The 18,130-nt window shown below is 38.7% G+C and overlaps 2 protein-coding genes across 2 annotated transcripts; one reads left to right on the plus strand and one right to left on the minus strand.

The window, feature by feature from the left end:
• Positions 1–2,880: 2,880 nt before the first annotated feature.
• Positions 2,881–3,813, minus strand: LOC309326958 (olfactory receptor 14A16-like; the record flags this gene model as incomplete). The annotated part of the gene is made up of 1 exon (XM_081835986.1): positions 2,881–3,813. One exon carries the CDS (start codon positions 3,811–3,813, stop codon positions 2,881–2,883), a length of 933 nt encoding a protein of 310 aa, XP_081692112.1.
• Positions 3,814–10,659: 6,846 nt separating this feature from the next.
• LOC309327545 (olfactory receptor 14J1-like) lies at positions 10,660–11,577 on the plus strand (the record flags this gene model as incomplete). The annotated part of the gene is made up of 1 exon (XM_081836842.1): positions 10,660–11,577. One exon carries the CDS (start codon positions 10,660–10,662, stop codon positions 11,575–11,577), a length of 918 nt encoding a protein of 305 aa, XP_081692968.1.
• Positions 11,578–18,130: the final 6,553 nt, after the last annotated feature.

An 18,130-nucleotide genomic window follows, 5' to 3' on the forward strand; every position in this document is an offset into this window, starting at 1 on the left:
TAGTGCTTTTCTAACAATATGGTTTTTAAAACCCTTATGAACTTTAACCTTGTCATACCATATATATGCATGCCAACCAAACCTATTGTCAAATCCTTCCAGATCCAAAATGTCTGTGTTCTCAAGAAGTAGCCAGTGTTTCAGCCAGCAGAAAGCTGCCGATTCATAATAAAGTCTTAAGTCCGGCAGGGCAAACCCCCCTCTTTCTTTTACATCAGTAAGTATCTTAAATTTTATTCTGGGCTTTTTGCCCTGCCAGACAAATTTAGATATATCTTTCTGCCACTTCTTGAAGCAATCTAGTTTATCCACAATTTGTAGTGTCTGAAACAAAAATAGCATTCTAGGCAATACATTCATTTTGATCACTGCAATTCGGCCTAACAAGGAAAGCTTCAAGTTCGACCATATTTCTAGATCTTTCTTTACCTCTGTCCAACATTTGTCATAATTGTCTTTAAATAAATTCACATTTTTGGATGTCATATTAATCCCCAAATATTTTACTTTCTTTGCCACCGTTAATCCAGGCAGAAAAATCATTAAGTAGCCTATCAAGGAATATTCAAATAGTTCAAGGGCAAAAAAAAGTTGGGAATCACCAAATACATTTCAGTACCAAAGTCAGGCCAGAAATCAGATTGAAATTTATCTTGATCCTCCACAGACCTTTGGCAGGGAGACACCATTGCATGCTTGCCCCTAAGATAAATTGTTGAGTAGCCAGAAATTATCCAGTATGGTGAGTTCAGAGAGGGTCCTTTCAACAACAATCTTCTTCAACAGTTTTCTGGTAGAACTATTCACCCACTGAAGGTACCATAGCCCCTTGGCACACACTTTTCTTATGCGCTTGGCTAGCTATCCTCTGATGGGTGAGGACTAAGTTTGCAGGTGATTGCCCTAAATACTTTAAGGATCCTGTCCACATCCTCATACAAATTGTAAAGTACATCTGAAACTACTGCTAATGTGGTGTCCAAACTGGAACAGATGTAAGTGATTTTTACCTATGAAAAGATTTGCAATCTGGTCACAGTGGCTTACTGAGTGCTGGGGTGCACGCTTTGCTGGTGTGCTCCTATTGCATGCATTTCATTTAAATCTGATACCTGCTACGTTTCTAAACCTTTGGAGGTAAGTCATAATCAAACACATATATACACACACATATTTAAATTGGGCTTCAAGGATGGCCAGCTTTTTCTCTGCACCTTTTAGTATCTGCATGACCCTCCTGATGTTGCTGAACTACAACTCCCAGCATCCCTAACTATTGGCCATGTTGGTTAGGATTTATGGGAGTTGGGAATCCAACATCTGGAGGGCCATCCCTGTATTAAGGCAGAGAGCCCCTGTCAACATAGTGCTATGGTAGTAGGGACGCGGGTAGTACTGTGGTCTAAACCACTGAGCCTCTTGGGCTTGCTGATCAGAAGGTTGGTGCTTTGAATCCATGTGACGGGGTGAGCTCCCATTGCTCTGTCCCAGCTTCTGCCAACCTAGCAGTTTGAAAGCACACCATATATATATATATATGAAAGAAAGCTACAATTTCTTCATTAAAGAATGATAGAATATCAGGATCTGATATCAGTCTGTTGTGGTAATGCCCTGAGGAAAGAGGGTCATAATTCCTCTTAGAACAGAATTAAAAAACCATGGGGGTCACCACTAAGAAGGCTGTGTCTACCATGCTTGCTTGATCTCATTTGCAGATGTTGTTGACATCCCTCTGTCTTGGAAGAGTGTTCCCTTGGTGGCATAGTGAAACTGTTGTAGAGTTACATTGCCTACTGTGGCTGTAGAGACTGATATAGCAGAGGCATTTATCAACAGCAGCTAGAGCAGTAATAGAACTTGGAAAACCTTGCAATTAATGAATATTGATCACTGCTATAATATAGTGTGACAAACAGACATAATGGAAAATCTGTTGTGCGTAAAGACCCAGGCACACCCCCCAGGAATAATAAAAACACAATGACACAGAATTTTAGTTTAAAGGTTAATGGGCAAAATTTAGGCCACAACTTTATTGATTACAAAAATGTGAGTGGTACTGGCAATAACTATAACTGACTCCTGCCCACCTTGCAGGAAGTCTGAAAGGGTAAACCACCAACCAAGAGAGCTACGTCAATGGCGACCAACTGAAGCTCACCCCGGGGTTCCCGTTGGGTCCTGGCATGGCCCTAGCCCCTCAAGCTGACTTTGGACGAGATCCAGACCCACAGATTCCTCTAATGGAATACCCTTGTACCTGGAGGGGCAGGTGATGGCTGCACCACCCCTCCCCCACATCTCACTAAGCCAATGCCTAACCACCAAACCTTATAAAGTTGTGACGATTGCTAAGAGGTGACGATTGCCCTGAACCTGTGCACAATGCAGACCCTCGAATAGGAGGATCCGATTTGCCAAAAGTGAAGGTGGTGAGGGAAGAGGGGCGAAAGATAATTTTTACACTGTACGGTGTCATTTTAATAAATATACAAATGAAACAACACACGGACGGGAAATACGTACAACATATATTGCAATATGAAGTCGATAAGCAGGCACTACTATTATTCTATGTTTTCCAAGTTGCTTTGTTGAAGAATTCATTTTACTGGCTAATGACAATGAATTCTTATTTTGTAGCATAAAATAATAGGTTTAGTATTCCTGTCATAACCCATTTTTGTTAGTCATACCCTGTTTCATGATTTATGTGTGTACAATGTTGGAATTAGATTTAAAAAGCAAAAAGAGTCACCAGTTCCTCAAACAAAAGAGCCAGGTTTTGCATCTATTTCATCCATATCTCCAGCTTAATTATTTTTTAAACTGCCTTCCACACAAATGAAGGTATTTAAGCAAACACAAAATCCACAGTTACATGCAAAAAGAGGACAGTGAAGCTGACAGCTTTGCTAGGGCAATCTGGATATCTTTGTTTCTCATGCTATAGATCACTGGGTTCAACATGGGTGGAACAAAGGTATATATCACAGTTAATGCCAAATCCAGACCAGATGGTGTATCAGAAGGTGGTCTTAGGTAGGCAAACCACCCAGTAAATATAAATACAGAAAATACAGTGAGGTGTGGAAGACAGGTGGAGAAGGCTTTTTGCCTTCCCTGGGTGGAGGGGATTCTCAGCACTGCAGTGAAGATTAGTGCATACGTTGCAACAATGAAGAAAAAACAGCCTAACTCTATAACTGCACTGATCACAAGAATGACAACTTCAGCTAGATATGAGTCAGAGCAGGAAACCTTTAGTAACTCTGGGATTTCGCAGTAGAATTGATTGACAATATCGGAGCAAAACTGTACTGCAAAGGTCCCCCCAGTGTGCAATGTGCCATAGAAAAGACCAGTGATCCAAACACCAGCAACCATTTGTGTGCAGGCTGCCTTGTTCATCACCATTTCGTATTGTAGTGGGTTGCAAATGGCAACATAGCGATCATATGCCATGACTGTGAGGAGAAAGAAATCCGATCCCACAAAGGAAACAAAACAGAACACTTGAGCCACACATCCAGAATAAGAAATGTATGTAGTATTGTGGAAAGAATTAGCCATTGATTTGGGTATGATGGCAGAAACGGAGCCAAGATCCTGGATGGCCAAATTCATTAGGAAGAAGTACATAGGGGTGTGCAGGTGGTGGTCAAAGACTACTGCAGAGATGATGAGGAGATTCCCTGAGACAATTGCTAGGTACAATATCAGGAACAGAGAGAAGTGTAGAATCTGCTGCTCCCGGACGGCTGAGAATTCAAGAAGGAGAAATCCAGAAATGGAAGATTGATTATCCATTTTTTCTAAAAACAAATGACTAAGATCCTTGCAACCTCTGGAACAAAATAGAAAGATAACTGTTATAACTTACTAAGCAAGATTTACTTAATTCAGAAGAGAGTTAGGGGAAGAAAAAAAGATAAGGGAAATAAGCCACAAGTTTTAGAAGTGAACCTTTCAATACATGAAAACTTTAATGATGTGTTATTATAAGAGATAGTGACTCACCACTGCTTCCTTAACATCAGTGTTCTGCTACTCATTTAATATGGGTTTACTTTGGTTTTCTAAACACTCAGAACCTTGAGCTTTTATTATAAGTTAAACTTCTTTCAGCATTTGAATATGGGCACCTTAACAGTCCCCAAACCTCATTTGGGGTAAAAACAGCCCCACATAACACTCATTTCATTCAAATTTGATGAGACAGGCTGCCATATGTCCCATTACTGGTATTTCAAAGGCGTTTTGTGTTAAGCAACTTCCTAAAAAAACCCCTCAGCAATTTTGGGCGTTTCCTTAAAAAACACTGTGCTGAAAATGTGTTGCTCTACAAATGGACAGTCCATAGTATCTGTAGCAGCCACAAAGGAAGTTAATCATGGTTGCATCCTAGCTCCCACACTGTTTAATTTATATATAAATATTGTCCAGAGTTAACATCCCCAAAGTATCATGTCCCTCAATTGGCCACAAAAGCCATCTCTATATTATTATATGCAGATGATGCAGTCTTTCTATCTCAAACAAAAGTGGGTCTAAAAAGATTGATGAGGGCATTCACAGGATACTGCCAAAGAGAACAGTGGGCTGTGAATTACAAGAAAAGGAATGCCATGGTGTTTTCAAGAAACTATAGGGCCCATAGATGGTATATGGATAATCAGTTGATCAAACAAGTTAAAAGTTTTAAATACCTTGGCCTTATTTTTCAGTCAACAGGGTCATGGGGAGCACATCAGAAATATGCAAAGGGAAAAAAAGTATCAAAGCACCAAAATTCTGACACACGTTTTCTGTACAAAAGTTGGCAATCACATACCATCAGCATTTGAAGTGTTTAAAGCTAAACCCATAGCACATTTATTATATGGGGCTCAGATTTGCCCAGGCACTCACCTTGGATCTACACAAGCTGTTCAGTCTGAGTTCCTAAAGCAATTTTTTCCTCTTCCATTCTGTGTTCCAAATGCTCCATTGAGCTTAGAGGCTAATCTCCTCTCTGCTGAATTACAGATTTGGTGTAGGACATTTAATTATTGGCTTTCACTAAATTTAAACCCCACCAGCCTACTACCCTTAGTATCACAAGATAGTCATGAGAGTGCTTGGATTAAAATTGTCAACCGAAAGCTTTACTTTTCTGGTTTATCATCACAACAGTTATTAATTAAAAACTCAACAACTCTATGCATACACTTCACATACACACACACACACACACACACACACGTATTCTGCCCCTCACAAACAGGCATTTCCTACATTGTAACAGAACAAAATAGTAAGAAAAGCAAGGCAAGACTTTGTTCACAAGGCTGTTGCTGGGCCATTCAAACCATTCAGGCTTTACCACTTCTTAGCTGCACTGCCATATTGGCTGAATGGTGAAGTAAAAATAAGCAATGTAAATGAGAGCAGATTATAGGTACACAGACTTCAGTTTAAGTATAGAGGTAAGCCACGTACAAATTTACAATGTGCTACAAAGCAGAAACCTGCAAACTAAGTTTCCTACATAGCCTATGCACTATGTAAGCAGTAAGCATGTTCTACAGCAGGGATGAGGAATTTGTGACCCTCCTGATCTTGTTGGATGGACTCCCATCATTGCCAACCAGCGTGGTCAGGAATTATGAGCATCGTAATCTAGAAACACCCAGAGTTTCACAGGTTCCTCAGCTCTGTTTTACAGTCTTGCATATTATGCTCCCTTACAATTTAGTCCCCGTGCACCTACTTTTCCCTTTGATCATCCCAGCATAATTCCCTACCTCTTTTGATTGAAGACATCCCTGAATAACTTTGAGACATATACTGGATAACATGTACCTTTCATTAAATGCTTCATTAAGGCAAGAAGTTCGAGATCTCAAAAGTTTATGAACACCCATCATTTGTGTAACAAACCCTGCAGTATTGTTGAAGTGTACAGTGTGTTTTGATTGAGCACAAACATGGCACCAAAAGCAGGATGTTTACAGTTGGATAAAAAACATTTATTACACAGACATTTTTCACCAGAATATCCTGAAATTCCATTACATTGTATCCCTTGTCAGACAGGATATTCACTAATTGCCTTGATTTATGATTAACAGAATTATTAAGGTTATAATGACAGAATGTTAAAAAGCTAGCTGCTCTAGCAGTCCAGTAGTAACCTGTAAATAGCATCAAAAGACACAATGTATAAATTTAATAAATCTAATCTAAATCTAATCTGTCTCTGCTGTACAAGTCCTCTGTATTTCTGCGATACCTAAAATGTATCCCAATGCAAAGAATGACATTTTTTATATATTGAATTTGAAAAAAGTGCAGTATATATCTGCCACTTTCTAAAGTATTAAGTAAATAAATGACTTACATTTATTCCATAGATTTCTATTCGCTTCTCATACACTTTCTGCTCCCAGAACTAAGTGTTTCCCAGTGTGCTAAGATGCATTATAAGTGTTCCCCTGCTCTTGCTGAGGCAGGAAAATCATATCTTTACTGGCAGTGAGAGTTTAACACAACCATCAGGAGGTGGTTTATTAATATGATCTTAATTTCCCTGAGGACTTGGCCTTAGTAAGCCACTTCAAGCCATGACTGCAGGTGTGTAGAAAAATTAATTTTACAATCTATGTTCTCCTAACATAATTAAGAGAAACTTTATCTGTAGGAGTTTCTGACAATGGCATAGCATTCAAAACAATCAACATTGCATACAATGACTCATAGACAATATACAGGGTTTAAGATGGGGATCTTTTCTAGTCAACTTCTAGATGCTGAGGAACCTGAGACCTGCTGAATAAAAAGCATGTGGCCGACCACTGAGCTATGGCGTAAGGTGACATGCATAGGAAATCTGATTATAAACTATTCATATCATTGTTTTACTGGTCTCAAGCATTTGCCTTTGCAACTATCTGTTGTAAGATCTGGGGCTACTACTGTTACAGAAAGGACCAAAGGCTTCAGTAATGGGTGATAATGGTAGAAGAAGAAGAAGAAGAGTTTGGATTTGATATCCCGCCTTTCACTCCCTTTAAGGAGTCTCAAAGTGGCTAACATTCTCCTTTCCCTTCCTCCCCCACAACAAACACTCTGTGAGGTGAGTGGGGCTGAGAGACTTCAAAGAAATGTGACTGGCCCAAGATCACCCAGCAGCTGCATGTGGAGGAGCGGAGACACGAACCTGGTTCCCCAGATAACGTGACTACCGCTCTTAACCACTACACCACACTGGCACACTGTAGCTTGTGGAAAAACAAAATGTTGTGGCCATTTTGGTTTTGCAATGCAAGTTAATGGAATTTCTAGCTTCATAAACCACCAGAAGAAGAAAAAAAAGTGCCCTGCAGGACACCATAACATCTCTGGACATTACCTTGCAAGTAGAAATGTTGCCACTGTGACAGTGTCCATGATAGCATCCCACAGAGCTGGTTCAGCAGAACACCATGTTCAATAATATCAAAAGCTGTTGAGAGATCTAGTAGGACAGCCAGGTTACATTTCCCATCTCTACCTCGGACACATAAGATATTAGACACCTCAAATGGAACTGCCACAGTTGTGATATTCAAGTCTCTATGAAGTTGAGTGAGATTACTCTCAAAGTATTAAGCAAACCATTCACAGTTGGCCTCCACATGCTCCAGAGCCCCATCCCTCATATCTGATGTGACTGTTACAATTCCTGCTCCATGATTTCAGTCATGGGATTTTTGTCTATCACATGACGGTGTATGTTTGACTCCACAGAGTGGAAAGTGATGGAGACAGGATGTTTGGGTTACTGTGTTCCGTAAAGTGGGACAATTGTCCTTTGTTCTTTTTCTCTTTGCTGTCTGATGCTAGAGAGAGAGGGAGCCATGTTGCAGTGCTCTGTGTGTGCTTATATGTAAATAAAGTAGATTAGCCAAAATGCTGAGTTGCTGAGGTCTGTTACGCAAACTGCAAACACTCTGAGGATCCCTAAGTGTGCCGATGACTATTGGCATCGGTCACGGTGATGTTCAGGCAGAAGAAAGCTTCTGAAGCTCCCGAACGAAAGACCAGGAGAGAGAACATGCCAGTCAGGCATGTGTCTCTGCCAGGATCATACTTGAGTGTAGGACAAGCTCCTGAGAGTGACAAGCCTCTGGACCTCATGGAAAATCTCAGCTGGAACAGTGGGAATATATGTGGATTAAAGGGCTAAAATTTACATTGTGTTATTATACCACTTTAACCAGTCAAAGAATTCTGTAGTTTTTTTAGGGCTGCTGAGAGTTGTTGGGAGACCCATATTCCCTTCACAAAGTTTGAACTCTAAAAGTGGTTAAACAAGCCCTATTTCCAGGGAAATGTGGAAATTGTAGCTATTGCTTAGTGGTCAAGTCAAGTCAAGTCAAGTTTTATTGCGGCAAAAGCCAGTGACACAGAACACCACAAGATCATACAAAAGGAAATCAACAACAGCATCAAGAAGAAAAAAAAGAAAAAAGAAAAAAAAGAAAATTATTACGCAAGGGAGCTTCGCAGTGTGCTTAGTGGTCTGATACTGTTTTAAATGTATCCTGCAAATAAATGTAATGAATTGATAAATAAATAAATAAATAAATAAATAAATGTTTGTGTACTCTCGCATACATTCATTATCTATTAATTATATTTTCAGAAATAGCGGAAAATCTATTTTCCTTGGGGGAGTTCTTTGCCCAGTTGTGTTGAACTCTTGGGAGCATGTGCCAGGGAACACAACAAACATAACAATATAGTGGCAATTTTGTACTGCCAATGAAAACAGACTTTTCACTGCCTTGGAGGGTGGGAGGCAATGGAGCGGGGTGAGAGAACATAAATAAAATTGCAGCTATGCCCATATGGATAGATGGACATCTAAAGACAACAGAGAGGAAGACACATCATAATTTGGGAGGGAAAGCTGACATGAAGAAAAATAGTAAGTTATTAATATCATTTTACCTTGAATGACTGGACATTTATGTCTTTCTTTAACAAACTAACTAACTAACTAGTCATCAAATCCCTACATTTCTTCTCTCGAAATGATTGTCCCACTTAAATCAGAGCATGTGATTTGCCTATAGAGGAACTGCTAATGGGATAGTTTCATTTGGTAAGATAAACAGTACTATAATCTGAAAACCAAATATGAGATACTGGCTCTTACACTGATTAATTCTATTTTTTACAACACGCAGTATTCAGATTATTTCCAGAGGGGTAGTCATATGTCATCCAAGTGGAAACATATTAATCTGCATTATTTAAAAGACTTTATTATAGCCTTTGGTGACTACAATCCAACCTTAAGGAACTACATATGTGTTTATTTTATGTTATCCTGAAAGTTTGTGACCAACTGAGGGACTCTTTATAGAACATTAATTAGAATTATACAAGCAAAATTTAACTGAGTACAAAGTCTAAGCTCTCAGAATTCTCCAATTCCATTTTGCATGAATGGGGAGGGAAGCTGCATCTCTTCTTCATACTCTTTGAATACATCCTCCTCTACATCTTTAGTAAGACTGGGAAGGGAGACATAGCAATAGTCTTTAAGTAATGCCAATATTCCCTTTATTGTGTGAAAGGGAAACAAGAACAACCTGAGACCTACAGTGCTTCTCTGGGAACTGAGCATCATTAAAAACTGTTTGGGAATACATAGCAAAATACATCAGCAAACACGTATTTTATTTCAAGCTCTATTTTGGGCTAAGAATATCCGTACCCTTTAGATAATGAAACAGCATCTCCTAAACAGCCCAAATAAAGTGAACATTTTAATGAACCATAGTGCTACAGTGCATGATGGGAAGCTACACTAACAGTATAATACAATGGGATGCACAGAGGCCCCATTGTTGCTGAAAATCAGAAAGGCAGAACATGGTGGGGCCAACTCGGGTGGCAGAAAAGGGCATTGTGCGGGCTCCTTAGTCTGGTATAGTGGTGACTTGAAATACCACTTCCAATACATGGGTCAAATTTTCAGGGTACCCCCTTAAAGAGATTCAGGGGGAATGTATTCTTTCCGAATTCCCGGATGGGTGTCAACCAGTCATAGAACACCCTAAGATGGCATTCTGGAGGGATTTTAGAGAAATGATACACCTCATAAAGGTAAAGGGACCCTTGACCATTAGGTCCAGTCATGACCGACTCTGGGGGTGCGGCGTTCATCTCGCTTTATTGGCTGAGGGAGCCGGCGTACAGCTTCCGGGTCATATGGCCAGCATGACTAAGCCGCTTCTGGCAAACCAGAGCAGTGCACAGAAACGCCACCCAACATCAACACTGAAGGAATAATCTCCTGTGGGTTGGGTGATTCAGGATGTACAACCAATTCCTTTGTGAAAACCTACTATTATCTCTAATCAATAAACTTCTCCTTCATGAAGCCCATCCCTCAGTGACCAAGGCGCACTTCACATGGGCCCTCAAAATATCCATAAGCCACAAAGAAAAGCTAGATGATTTAGTGTTGAACATATGATAGTTATAAATTTAGTGTGACATGTTCTAATTGTGTGTTCATGAATGGTTTGATATTTATTCATTAAACTGCTTCAAACTGAATTAAATACAGAGTTGTTGTTTTCTTCCAGGGTTGCCATGCTACTTAACATTAAGTAAAAAATGGATAATCAAACATCAGTGTCTGAGTTTCTTCTCTTGGAATTCTCAGAAGTTCAGGAACTGCAGATGCTACACTTCTTTCTCTTCCTTGGAATGTTCTTAGCAACTGTGACAGGGAATCTTCTCATAATCTTGGCAGTAGCTTTCGACCACCGCTTGCACACCCCAATGTACTTCTTTCTGGTGAATTTGGCAATGCAGGACCTTGGCTCTGTTTCAGTTATTATTCCCAAATCCATGGCCAATTCCCTCATGAACACAAGGCACATTTCATATTTTGGATGTGTTGTTCAAGTCCTCTTGTTCTTCCTCTTTGTTGGATGTGATGTTTACCTCCTTACAGTCATGGCATATGATCGGTACGTTGCCATTTGTGATCCCCTGCAATATGAAATGGTAATGAACAGGAGAGCTTGCACCCAAATGGTTGCTGGTGTGTGGTTTGGTGGTCTTCTAAATGCAGTTTTAAACACCGGTGGAACGTTTTCAATGCCCTTCTGTTCCAATGTTGTCAATCAGTTCTTCTGTGAAATCCCACAGTTACTTAAGCTTGTGTGTTCTGACTTGTATCTAATTGAAATTGGAATTGTTATGCTTAGTACTACTATTGGGTTTGGCTGCTTCATTTTCATCATTGTTACTTATGTACACATCTTCAGTGCTGTTCTGAAAATCCCTTCAGCTGAGGGAAGAAGAAAGGCCTTCTCAACTTGTCTACCCCACCTCATTGTCTTATCCACATTTTTCCTTACAGCAGGCTTTGCTTACCTCAGACCCACCTCTAACACTGCCACACAACTGGATTTGGTGTTTACTATACTATATTCCATGGTTCCACCCATGCTGAATCCAGTAATTTACAGCATCAGAAATAAGGACCTCAAGGCTGCCCTGGCAAAACTTTTAGGTCTGAGGTAATCTTTTAAAAAATGCTTTCTCTGTTGCTTTCTTTAAGCAATGGTTTGGTTTTTACTTTTTTGTCCTAGTATTTTATAGGGAAAAGAAATAAGCGATGCTTGGGATTAAATCTACAATGGACCTTTAGGGTAATAGTGGAGGAGTGGGTCTAGATTGAATCCTAAACTCATTCAGCTCAGTTACTTGGTATAGCCCCTTGCATAGAAGACTATTTGAAAGGTTTGCTTTCCTTCTGTCAGGCTTAGGCAGAGTAGCAGCCCAGCCTTGCTGCTGAATGGCGTTTGGTTCTAGTGTAACATTACACTGGGTTAACATACACCAGCTTCCTTCAAATGAACTTCATGTGCATAGGATAGCTATCTTTGTATATCCTTTCACAGAGAGAATCTAGCAGTTGGAGCAAACTTAAAAAGGAGTAATACCCAATTTAAGGGCTTCTCCACACTTCTACTTGTCCCCTGCTTAGAAATCACAGGTCTGAGCAGCATTCTGGGTCCAAGCAGTTTTGCCTTTGCTCTGCTTCTTTCCTCCAGAAAACCCGCTCTTCTGTGCTAAAGTGGAATGAACAGAAATCCACGGAAAACCTGACTGCTGTTTGTTCCAATTCAGTGATCAAGATAGGAATTTTTTTTTCAACTCTACTGATGTAATCTGTAGCAACAATTTACCAAAATCCATTCCTCCATACTAAGATCCTCTTGTAACTCTCTAGCCCATTTCCTCATAAATGGTTCTCTTTGGGTATCAAATTCAATAATTATAAATATCACCTATTCAACCTGTATCATTTGCTGATGTTAATAAAATTCCAAATTTTGGTTCAGCTCTTTACTCTCCATATTTTCATTAAGTACAATAATGCACCCCTTCTATATATATATTTCCCATCAGTCTGGAGATTTCAGCAAATGGTTTCACATCTTTTATAGTAACTACTTTTGTGTCCAATTCTGTTTGAAACCATGGTGGCCAATCTCTGAGCAAACTATATGTATGTATGAAAAAATACTGTGAAATGGTTCTGTATGTTGCAAAAGGTCTGGACACATTCCACCCCCCCCCCTATTTTTCACCATTGATGCACACAACCCCAATATCCCCAAACATTGTGGGATGCAAGGAGTTCTGGGCAGTTACTCAGGGTCTGTGTTTCTTTTTGGACAATGAGGCATGGTGGAGACTCAGGTATCTTTAATATATATGGTTTATTTATACATGTCTACAACCTGAGCCTAGATGGAGATGTTCAATGCATTACAATCCAAGAGGATTACTTGCTTCTCCCACAGGCACAGCAGGCTTGCATCTGCCATGTGCTCTTTCTTTTTATTACAGCCTTTACAGTCAACCCACATGATGCTCTTCAGGCCCCTGCTTCCTCCTTGTTGCTACTAACTCAGAGAAAAAATATACATCTCTGAGGCTTATCATTTAAACTGAAATTCTACACCCTTTAAACCCTTTTTTCTCTGCCCATTAAAACACAGCTGAAGGAGGGGCCATAGCCCCACCCTAACCCTCCACAACTCGCAAAGTCTTCACTCTTTTGATGGCTGCACAATCAAAGGGCAACCAGGGCTGGAGTGGATGCAACTTTACCAAGATCAATCTGCACATGTCTACACAATATAGGCTTGGCAGTTAATCACTGTCATCAATTCTCCCTATTTTTTTGAAAGACCCTCACAGAAGAGCAAATTATTAAGTTCCCACTTTTTATTTTGGCTGTGTCTGAGTAGGCATAATCAGTTAGGCCACAAATCTTAAGACTAGAGAATGTGCTTCCCAAGTGTAAAGAAAAATTATGGGCCAAAGACATCCCAAGTTAGGCCATGTTCAACAGAATTAAGTAAGTTTTTTTAGTTATTATTTTGCGTAAATTGCATATACAAACATATATGGTAGATGAGAACAAAATACATCATTTCAGGAAAGTGCATATAAAATGTATATTTGAGTAGTGTACTTTAGAAAATATATACAATTTCTTTTTTTTTTAATAATAATTTTTATTCCTTTTCCAAACACATAATAAAGACAAGCGAAACACAAAACAAAAACATACAAAACATTTAAACATGTATAACTTCATAATCTTATTTTCATGCACCTTCTTTCCTTCGACTTCCCCATACCTCCCCATCACTGCATCCTTGTTTTACGATTCTTTAGGAACCCTTTAGTCAATTTATCTATAATTCCCTTTCATTAAGTTTTCTTTAATTTGTTAATTACAGCTGTAATTCTCTGCTTCTTACCCCTTGACATCTTAACACTCCTCAATTTTACAACAGTTTTTAAGATATATTTTAAATTTCTTCCAGTCCTCTTCCACTGTCTCCTTCCCCTGGTCGCGGATTCTGCCAGTCATCTCAGCCAGTCCCATAAAGTCCGTCACCTTTGTTTGCCATTCTTCCAGAGTAGGTAGTTCTTGCATCTTCCAATACTTTGCCAGAAGAATTCTTGCTGCTGTGTTAGCATACATAAAAAAAATCCTGTCCCTCTTTAACACCAATTGGCCAACCATGCCCAAGAGAAAAGCCTCAGGTTTCTTAGGAAAGGTCCACTTAAGGACTTTCTTAATTTCATTATAGATCATTTCCCAAAAAGCTTTATTCTTCGGGCAGGTCCACCAAAGGTGGTAAAAAGTACCTTCAGTCTCATTACATTTCCAACATTTATTATTGGGCAAATGATAGATTTTTGCAAGCTTGACTGGGGTCATGTACCACCTCTAGATCATTTTCATTATGTTTTCTTTCAAAGCATTACATGCGGTAAATCTAACACCAGTGGTCCATAATTGTTCCCAGTCAGCAAACATAATGTCATGACCGATGTCTTGTGCCCATTTAATCATAGCTGATTTCACCGTTTCATCCTGTGTATTCCATTTCAACAGCAAATTATACATTCTTGACAAATTCTTAGTATTGGGTTCTAACAGTTCTGTTTCTAATTTTGACCTCTCTTTCTGAAATCCTATTTTCCTATCCTGTTTAAATGTCTCATTTATCTGATGATAGTGCAACCAATCTCGAACTTTGGACTTTAATTTCTCATAACTCTGAAGTTTAACTCTTTCACCATCATGTTCTAAGATTTCACAATATTTTGGCCATTTAGAATCCATATTAAGTTTTTTCACCTCCTTGGCTTCCATTGGTGACAGCCACCTGGGAGTTTTACTTTCCAACAGATCTTTATATCGGATCCAAACATTATATAATGCTTTCCTAACAATATGATTTTTGAAACCTTTATACACCTTTGCCTTATCGTACCATAAGTATGCATGCCAGCCAAAGTTATTATCGTACCCTTCCAGATCCAAAATGTCTGTGTTCTCAAGAAGTAGCCAGTGTTTCAGCCAGCAGAAAGCTGCCGATTCATAATAAAGTCTTAAGTCCGGCAGGGCAAACCCCCCTCTATCTTTTGCATCAGTTAAGATCTTAAATTTTATTCTGGGCTTTTTGCCCTGCCAGACAAATTTTGATATATCTTTCTGCCACTTCTTGAAACAGTCCATCTTGTCCAAGATCTGCAACGTCTGAAATAAAAATAACATTCTAGGCAATACATTCATCTTAATAGTAGCAATTCGGCCTAACAAGGAAAGTCTCAACCTTGACCATATTTCTAGATCTTTCTTTACTTCTAACCAACATTTTTCATAATTATCCTTAAATAAATTCACATTCTTAGATGTTAAGTTTATCCCCAGGTATTTCACTTTTTTCGTTATTTCCAAACCTGTTTCATTCTGAAATCTCTCTCTTTCCTCCATTGTTAAATTTTTTTCCAGCACTTTCGTTTTTTGTTTGTTCAATTTAAATCCTGCTACTTGACCAAATATCTCAATTAATTCTAATACTCTTTTGGTACTAGTGTCTGGCTGTTGCAGGGTCAATACTAGGTCATCTGCAAATGCTCTTAGTTTGTAGTGTCTGACTCCGACCTGAACTCCTTTAACCAACTGGTCCTTTCTAATCATGTTTAACAAAACCTCCAGGACTGAAATGAAAAGCAAAGGGGATATTGGGCATCCCTGCCGTGTACCTTTTTCTATGGATATTTCTTCCGTTACCACATTATTTACAATTAGCTTTGCTTTTTGCTTAGAGTATATTGCACCTATACCGTTTTCAAAACCTTGGCCTACCCCCATCCCTTGGAGATTTTTCTTCATAAAACTCCAACAAATATTGTCAAAGGCTTTCTCCGCGTCCACAAAAATCAAAACAGCCTTCCTGTTAATGTCAACTTCTAACAACTCCAAAATGTCTATAATATTCCTCACATTATCTGACATATGTCTCCCTGGGAGAAAGCCAGTTTGGTCCTTATGAATCTCCCCTAACAACACTCTCTTCAGTCTTTTTGCCAAAATGTCTGCAAAAATTTTGTAATCCACATTAAGTAAAGATATAGGGCGGTAGTTTCTGACCTGGTTCTTTTCAGTCTCTGTTTTCGGTATAAGTGAGATGAAAGCCTCTTTCCATGATTCAGGTGCCTTTTTCCCCTCCAAAATTTCATTACAGACTTCCTTCAGTGGTTGTATTAACCATTCCTTCAGAGCTTTGTAGTATCTAGCCGTCAAGCCATCTGGTCCTGGTGATTTTCCCAATTGCATATTCTGAATGGCACCCTCTATTTCTTGTTCTGTTATTTTCTCATTCAGAATCATTTTACTTTGTTCTGAAATTTTTGGTAGGCCATATTTTTTAATAAATTCTTCTATTTCTTGTTCGTTAACTGGCCCTTGTGCATACAATTTCTTAAAAAAGCTTTGAAAACAATTACTTATCTCATTAGGTTTGTGGATGATCTTTCCGTCGATTTCTAGACTTGTCACAGTGTTCAATTTCTGCCTCTTTTTCAATTGCCATGACAGAAGTTTCCCACATTTATCTGCTGATTCAAATGTCTTTTGTCTCATTTGCTTTATTTTCCATTCTATTTCTTGGTTCTTCAATTCCATGTATTGCATCTGATAATACTTTATTTCTCTCAGAATCTCATGCGACTTTGGTTTAGACCTCAATTTCTTTTCTCCTTCTCTCATTTTTTCTAAAAAAATTTCTTTCCTCTCATTTTGTTTTTTCCTCTTTATGGAGTTCTGTTGGATTAGGAAACCTCGCATCACGGCTTTGCTAGCGTCCCAAATTGTTCTTTTCTCCACTTCTGTTCTCAAATTTATCTCAAAGTAATCTTTCAATGTTTTTTGGGCCTTCTTGTAAATCTCTTCATCTCTAAATAGGGTGTCATTCATTCTCCATCTAAAGGATCCAGTTGTTGTTAATTTCATCTCCATCTTTAGAAAATATATACAATTTCAATGTGCTTCTTTTTTGCACATTTGTTGTTGTTGCTGGTGTTGGCATCCATCTGTCTGGAGAGAAAATGGGATGAAGTCAAACTACTGCAGAATCATAATGCCTTTGAAAATTTAAAGCATTAAAAACTTTTCCTGTCTACTCAGAAGACCTGTTGAACTCAATTGGTCTTACTCCAAGCAAGATCCCATCTGCACCATGCAATTAAAGCAGTATTATACAACTTTTAACAGTTATAGATTCACCCAAAGAATCTGGGGAGCTGTAGTTTGTTAGGGGTCCTAAGGGTCGTTATGATACCCCTATTACCTCCACAGAATTTAAACTCTGATAGTGGTTTAAGAATACGTATTTCCAGGGAAATCTGGGAATTGTAGCTGTGTGATGATAGTTTAGTGGTATGATACTGTTTTAAATGGATAGTTCAAATGTGGGCTAAATGTGTATAGAACATCATCCTGGTCAATAATATGCAACGATTAATCTAAAAGCACAAATTCAAAAACTAAAACCTGCTAAATCTTCATCGTTTAAAAACTATCAGAGAAGGACTTAATATTCTGTTACTGGATTATGTGATTTTTAAATCATTTAAATTGTTCATTGCTCAGAGAACCCCAGTTATAACTTATGGGTGGATAATAAATGTAATGAATTGATAAATAAATAAATGTACTTTCAAAGACATTCATTATCTTTTAATTATATTTTCAGAAATAGCAGAAAATCTATTTTTCTTGGGGGAGTTCTTTGCCCAGTTGTGTTGAACTCTTGAGAGCATGTGCCAGTGAACACAACAAACCTAATAACATAGTGGCAATCTTGTATTGCCAATGAAAACAGACTTTTGACTGCCTTGGAGGGTGGGAGGCAATGGTACAGGGTAAGAGAACATACATAAAATTTCAGCTGTGCCTGTATGGATAGATTATTATCTAAAGACAACAGAGAGGAAGACGCATCATCATTTGGAGAAAAAAACCGGCATGAAGAAAAATAGTAAGTTATTTATATCATTTTACCTTGAGTGACTGGACATGTATGTCTTTCTTTAACTAACTAACTAACTAACTAACTAATCATCAAATCCCTACATTTTGCTCTTGAAATGATTGTTCCACTTAAATCAGAGCATGTGAGCTGCCTATAGAGGAACTGCTAATGGGATACTTTCATTTGGCAATGTAAATAGTACTATAATCTAAGAACCAAATATG

Source organism: Podarcis erhardii (assembly GCF_964252035.2).
Source record: "Podarcis erhardii genome assembly, chromosome: 13".
Lineage (NCBI taxonomy): Eukaryota > Metazoa > Chordata > Lepidosauria > Squamata > Lacertidae > Podarcis > Podarcis erhardii.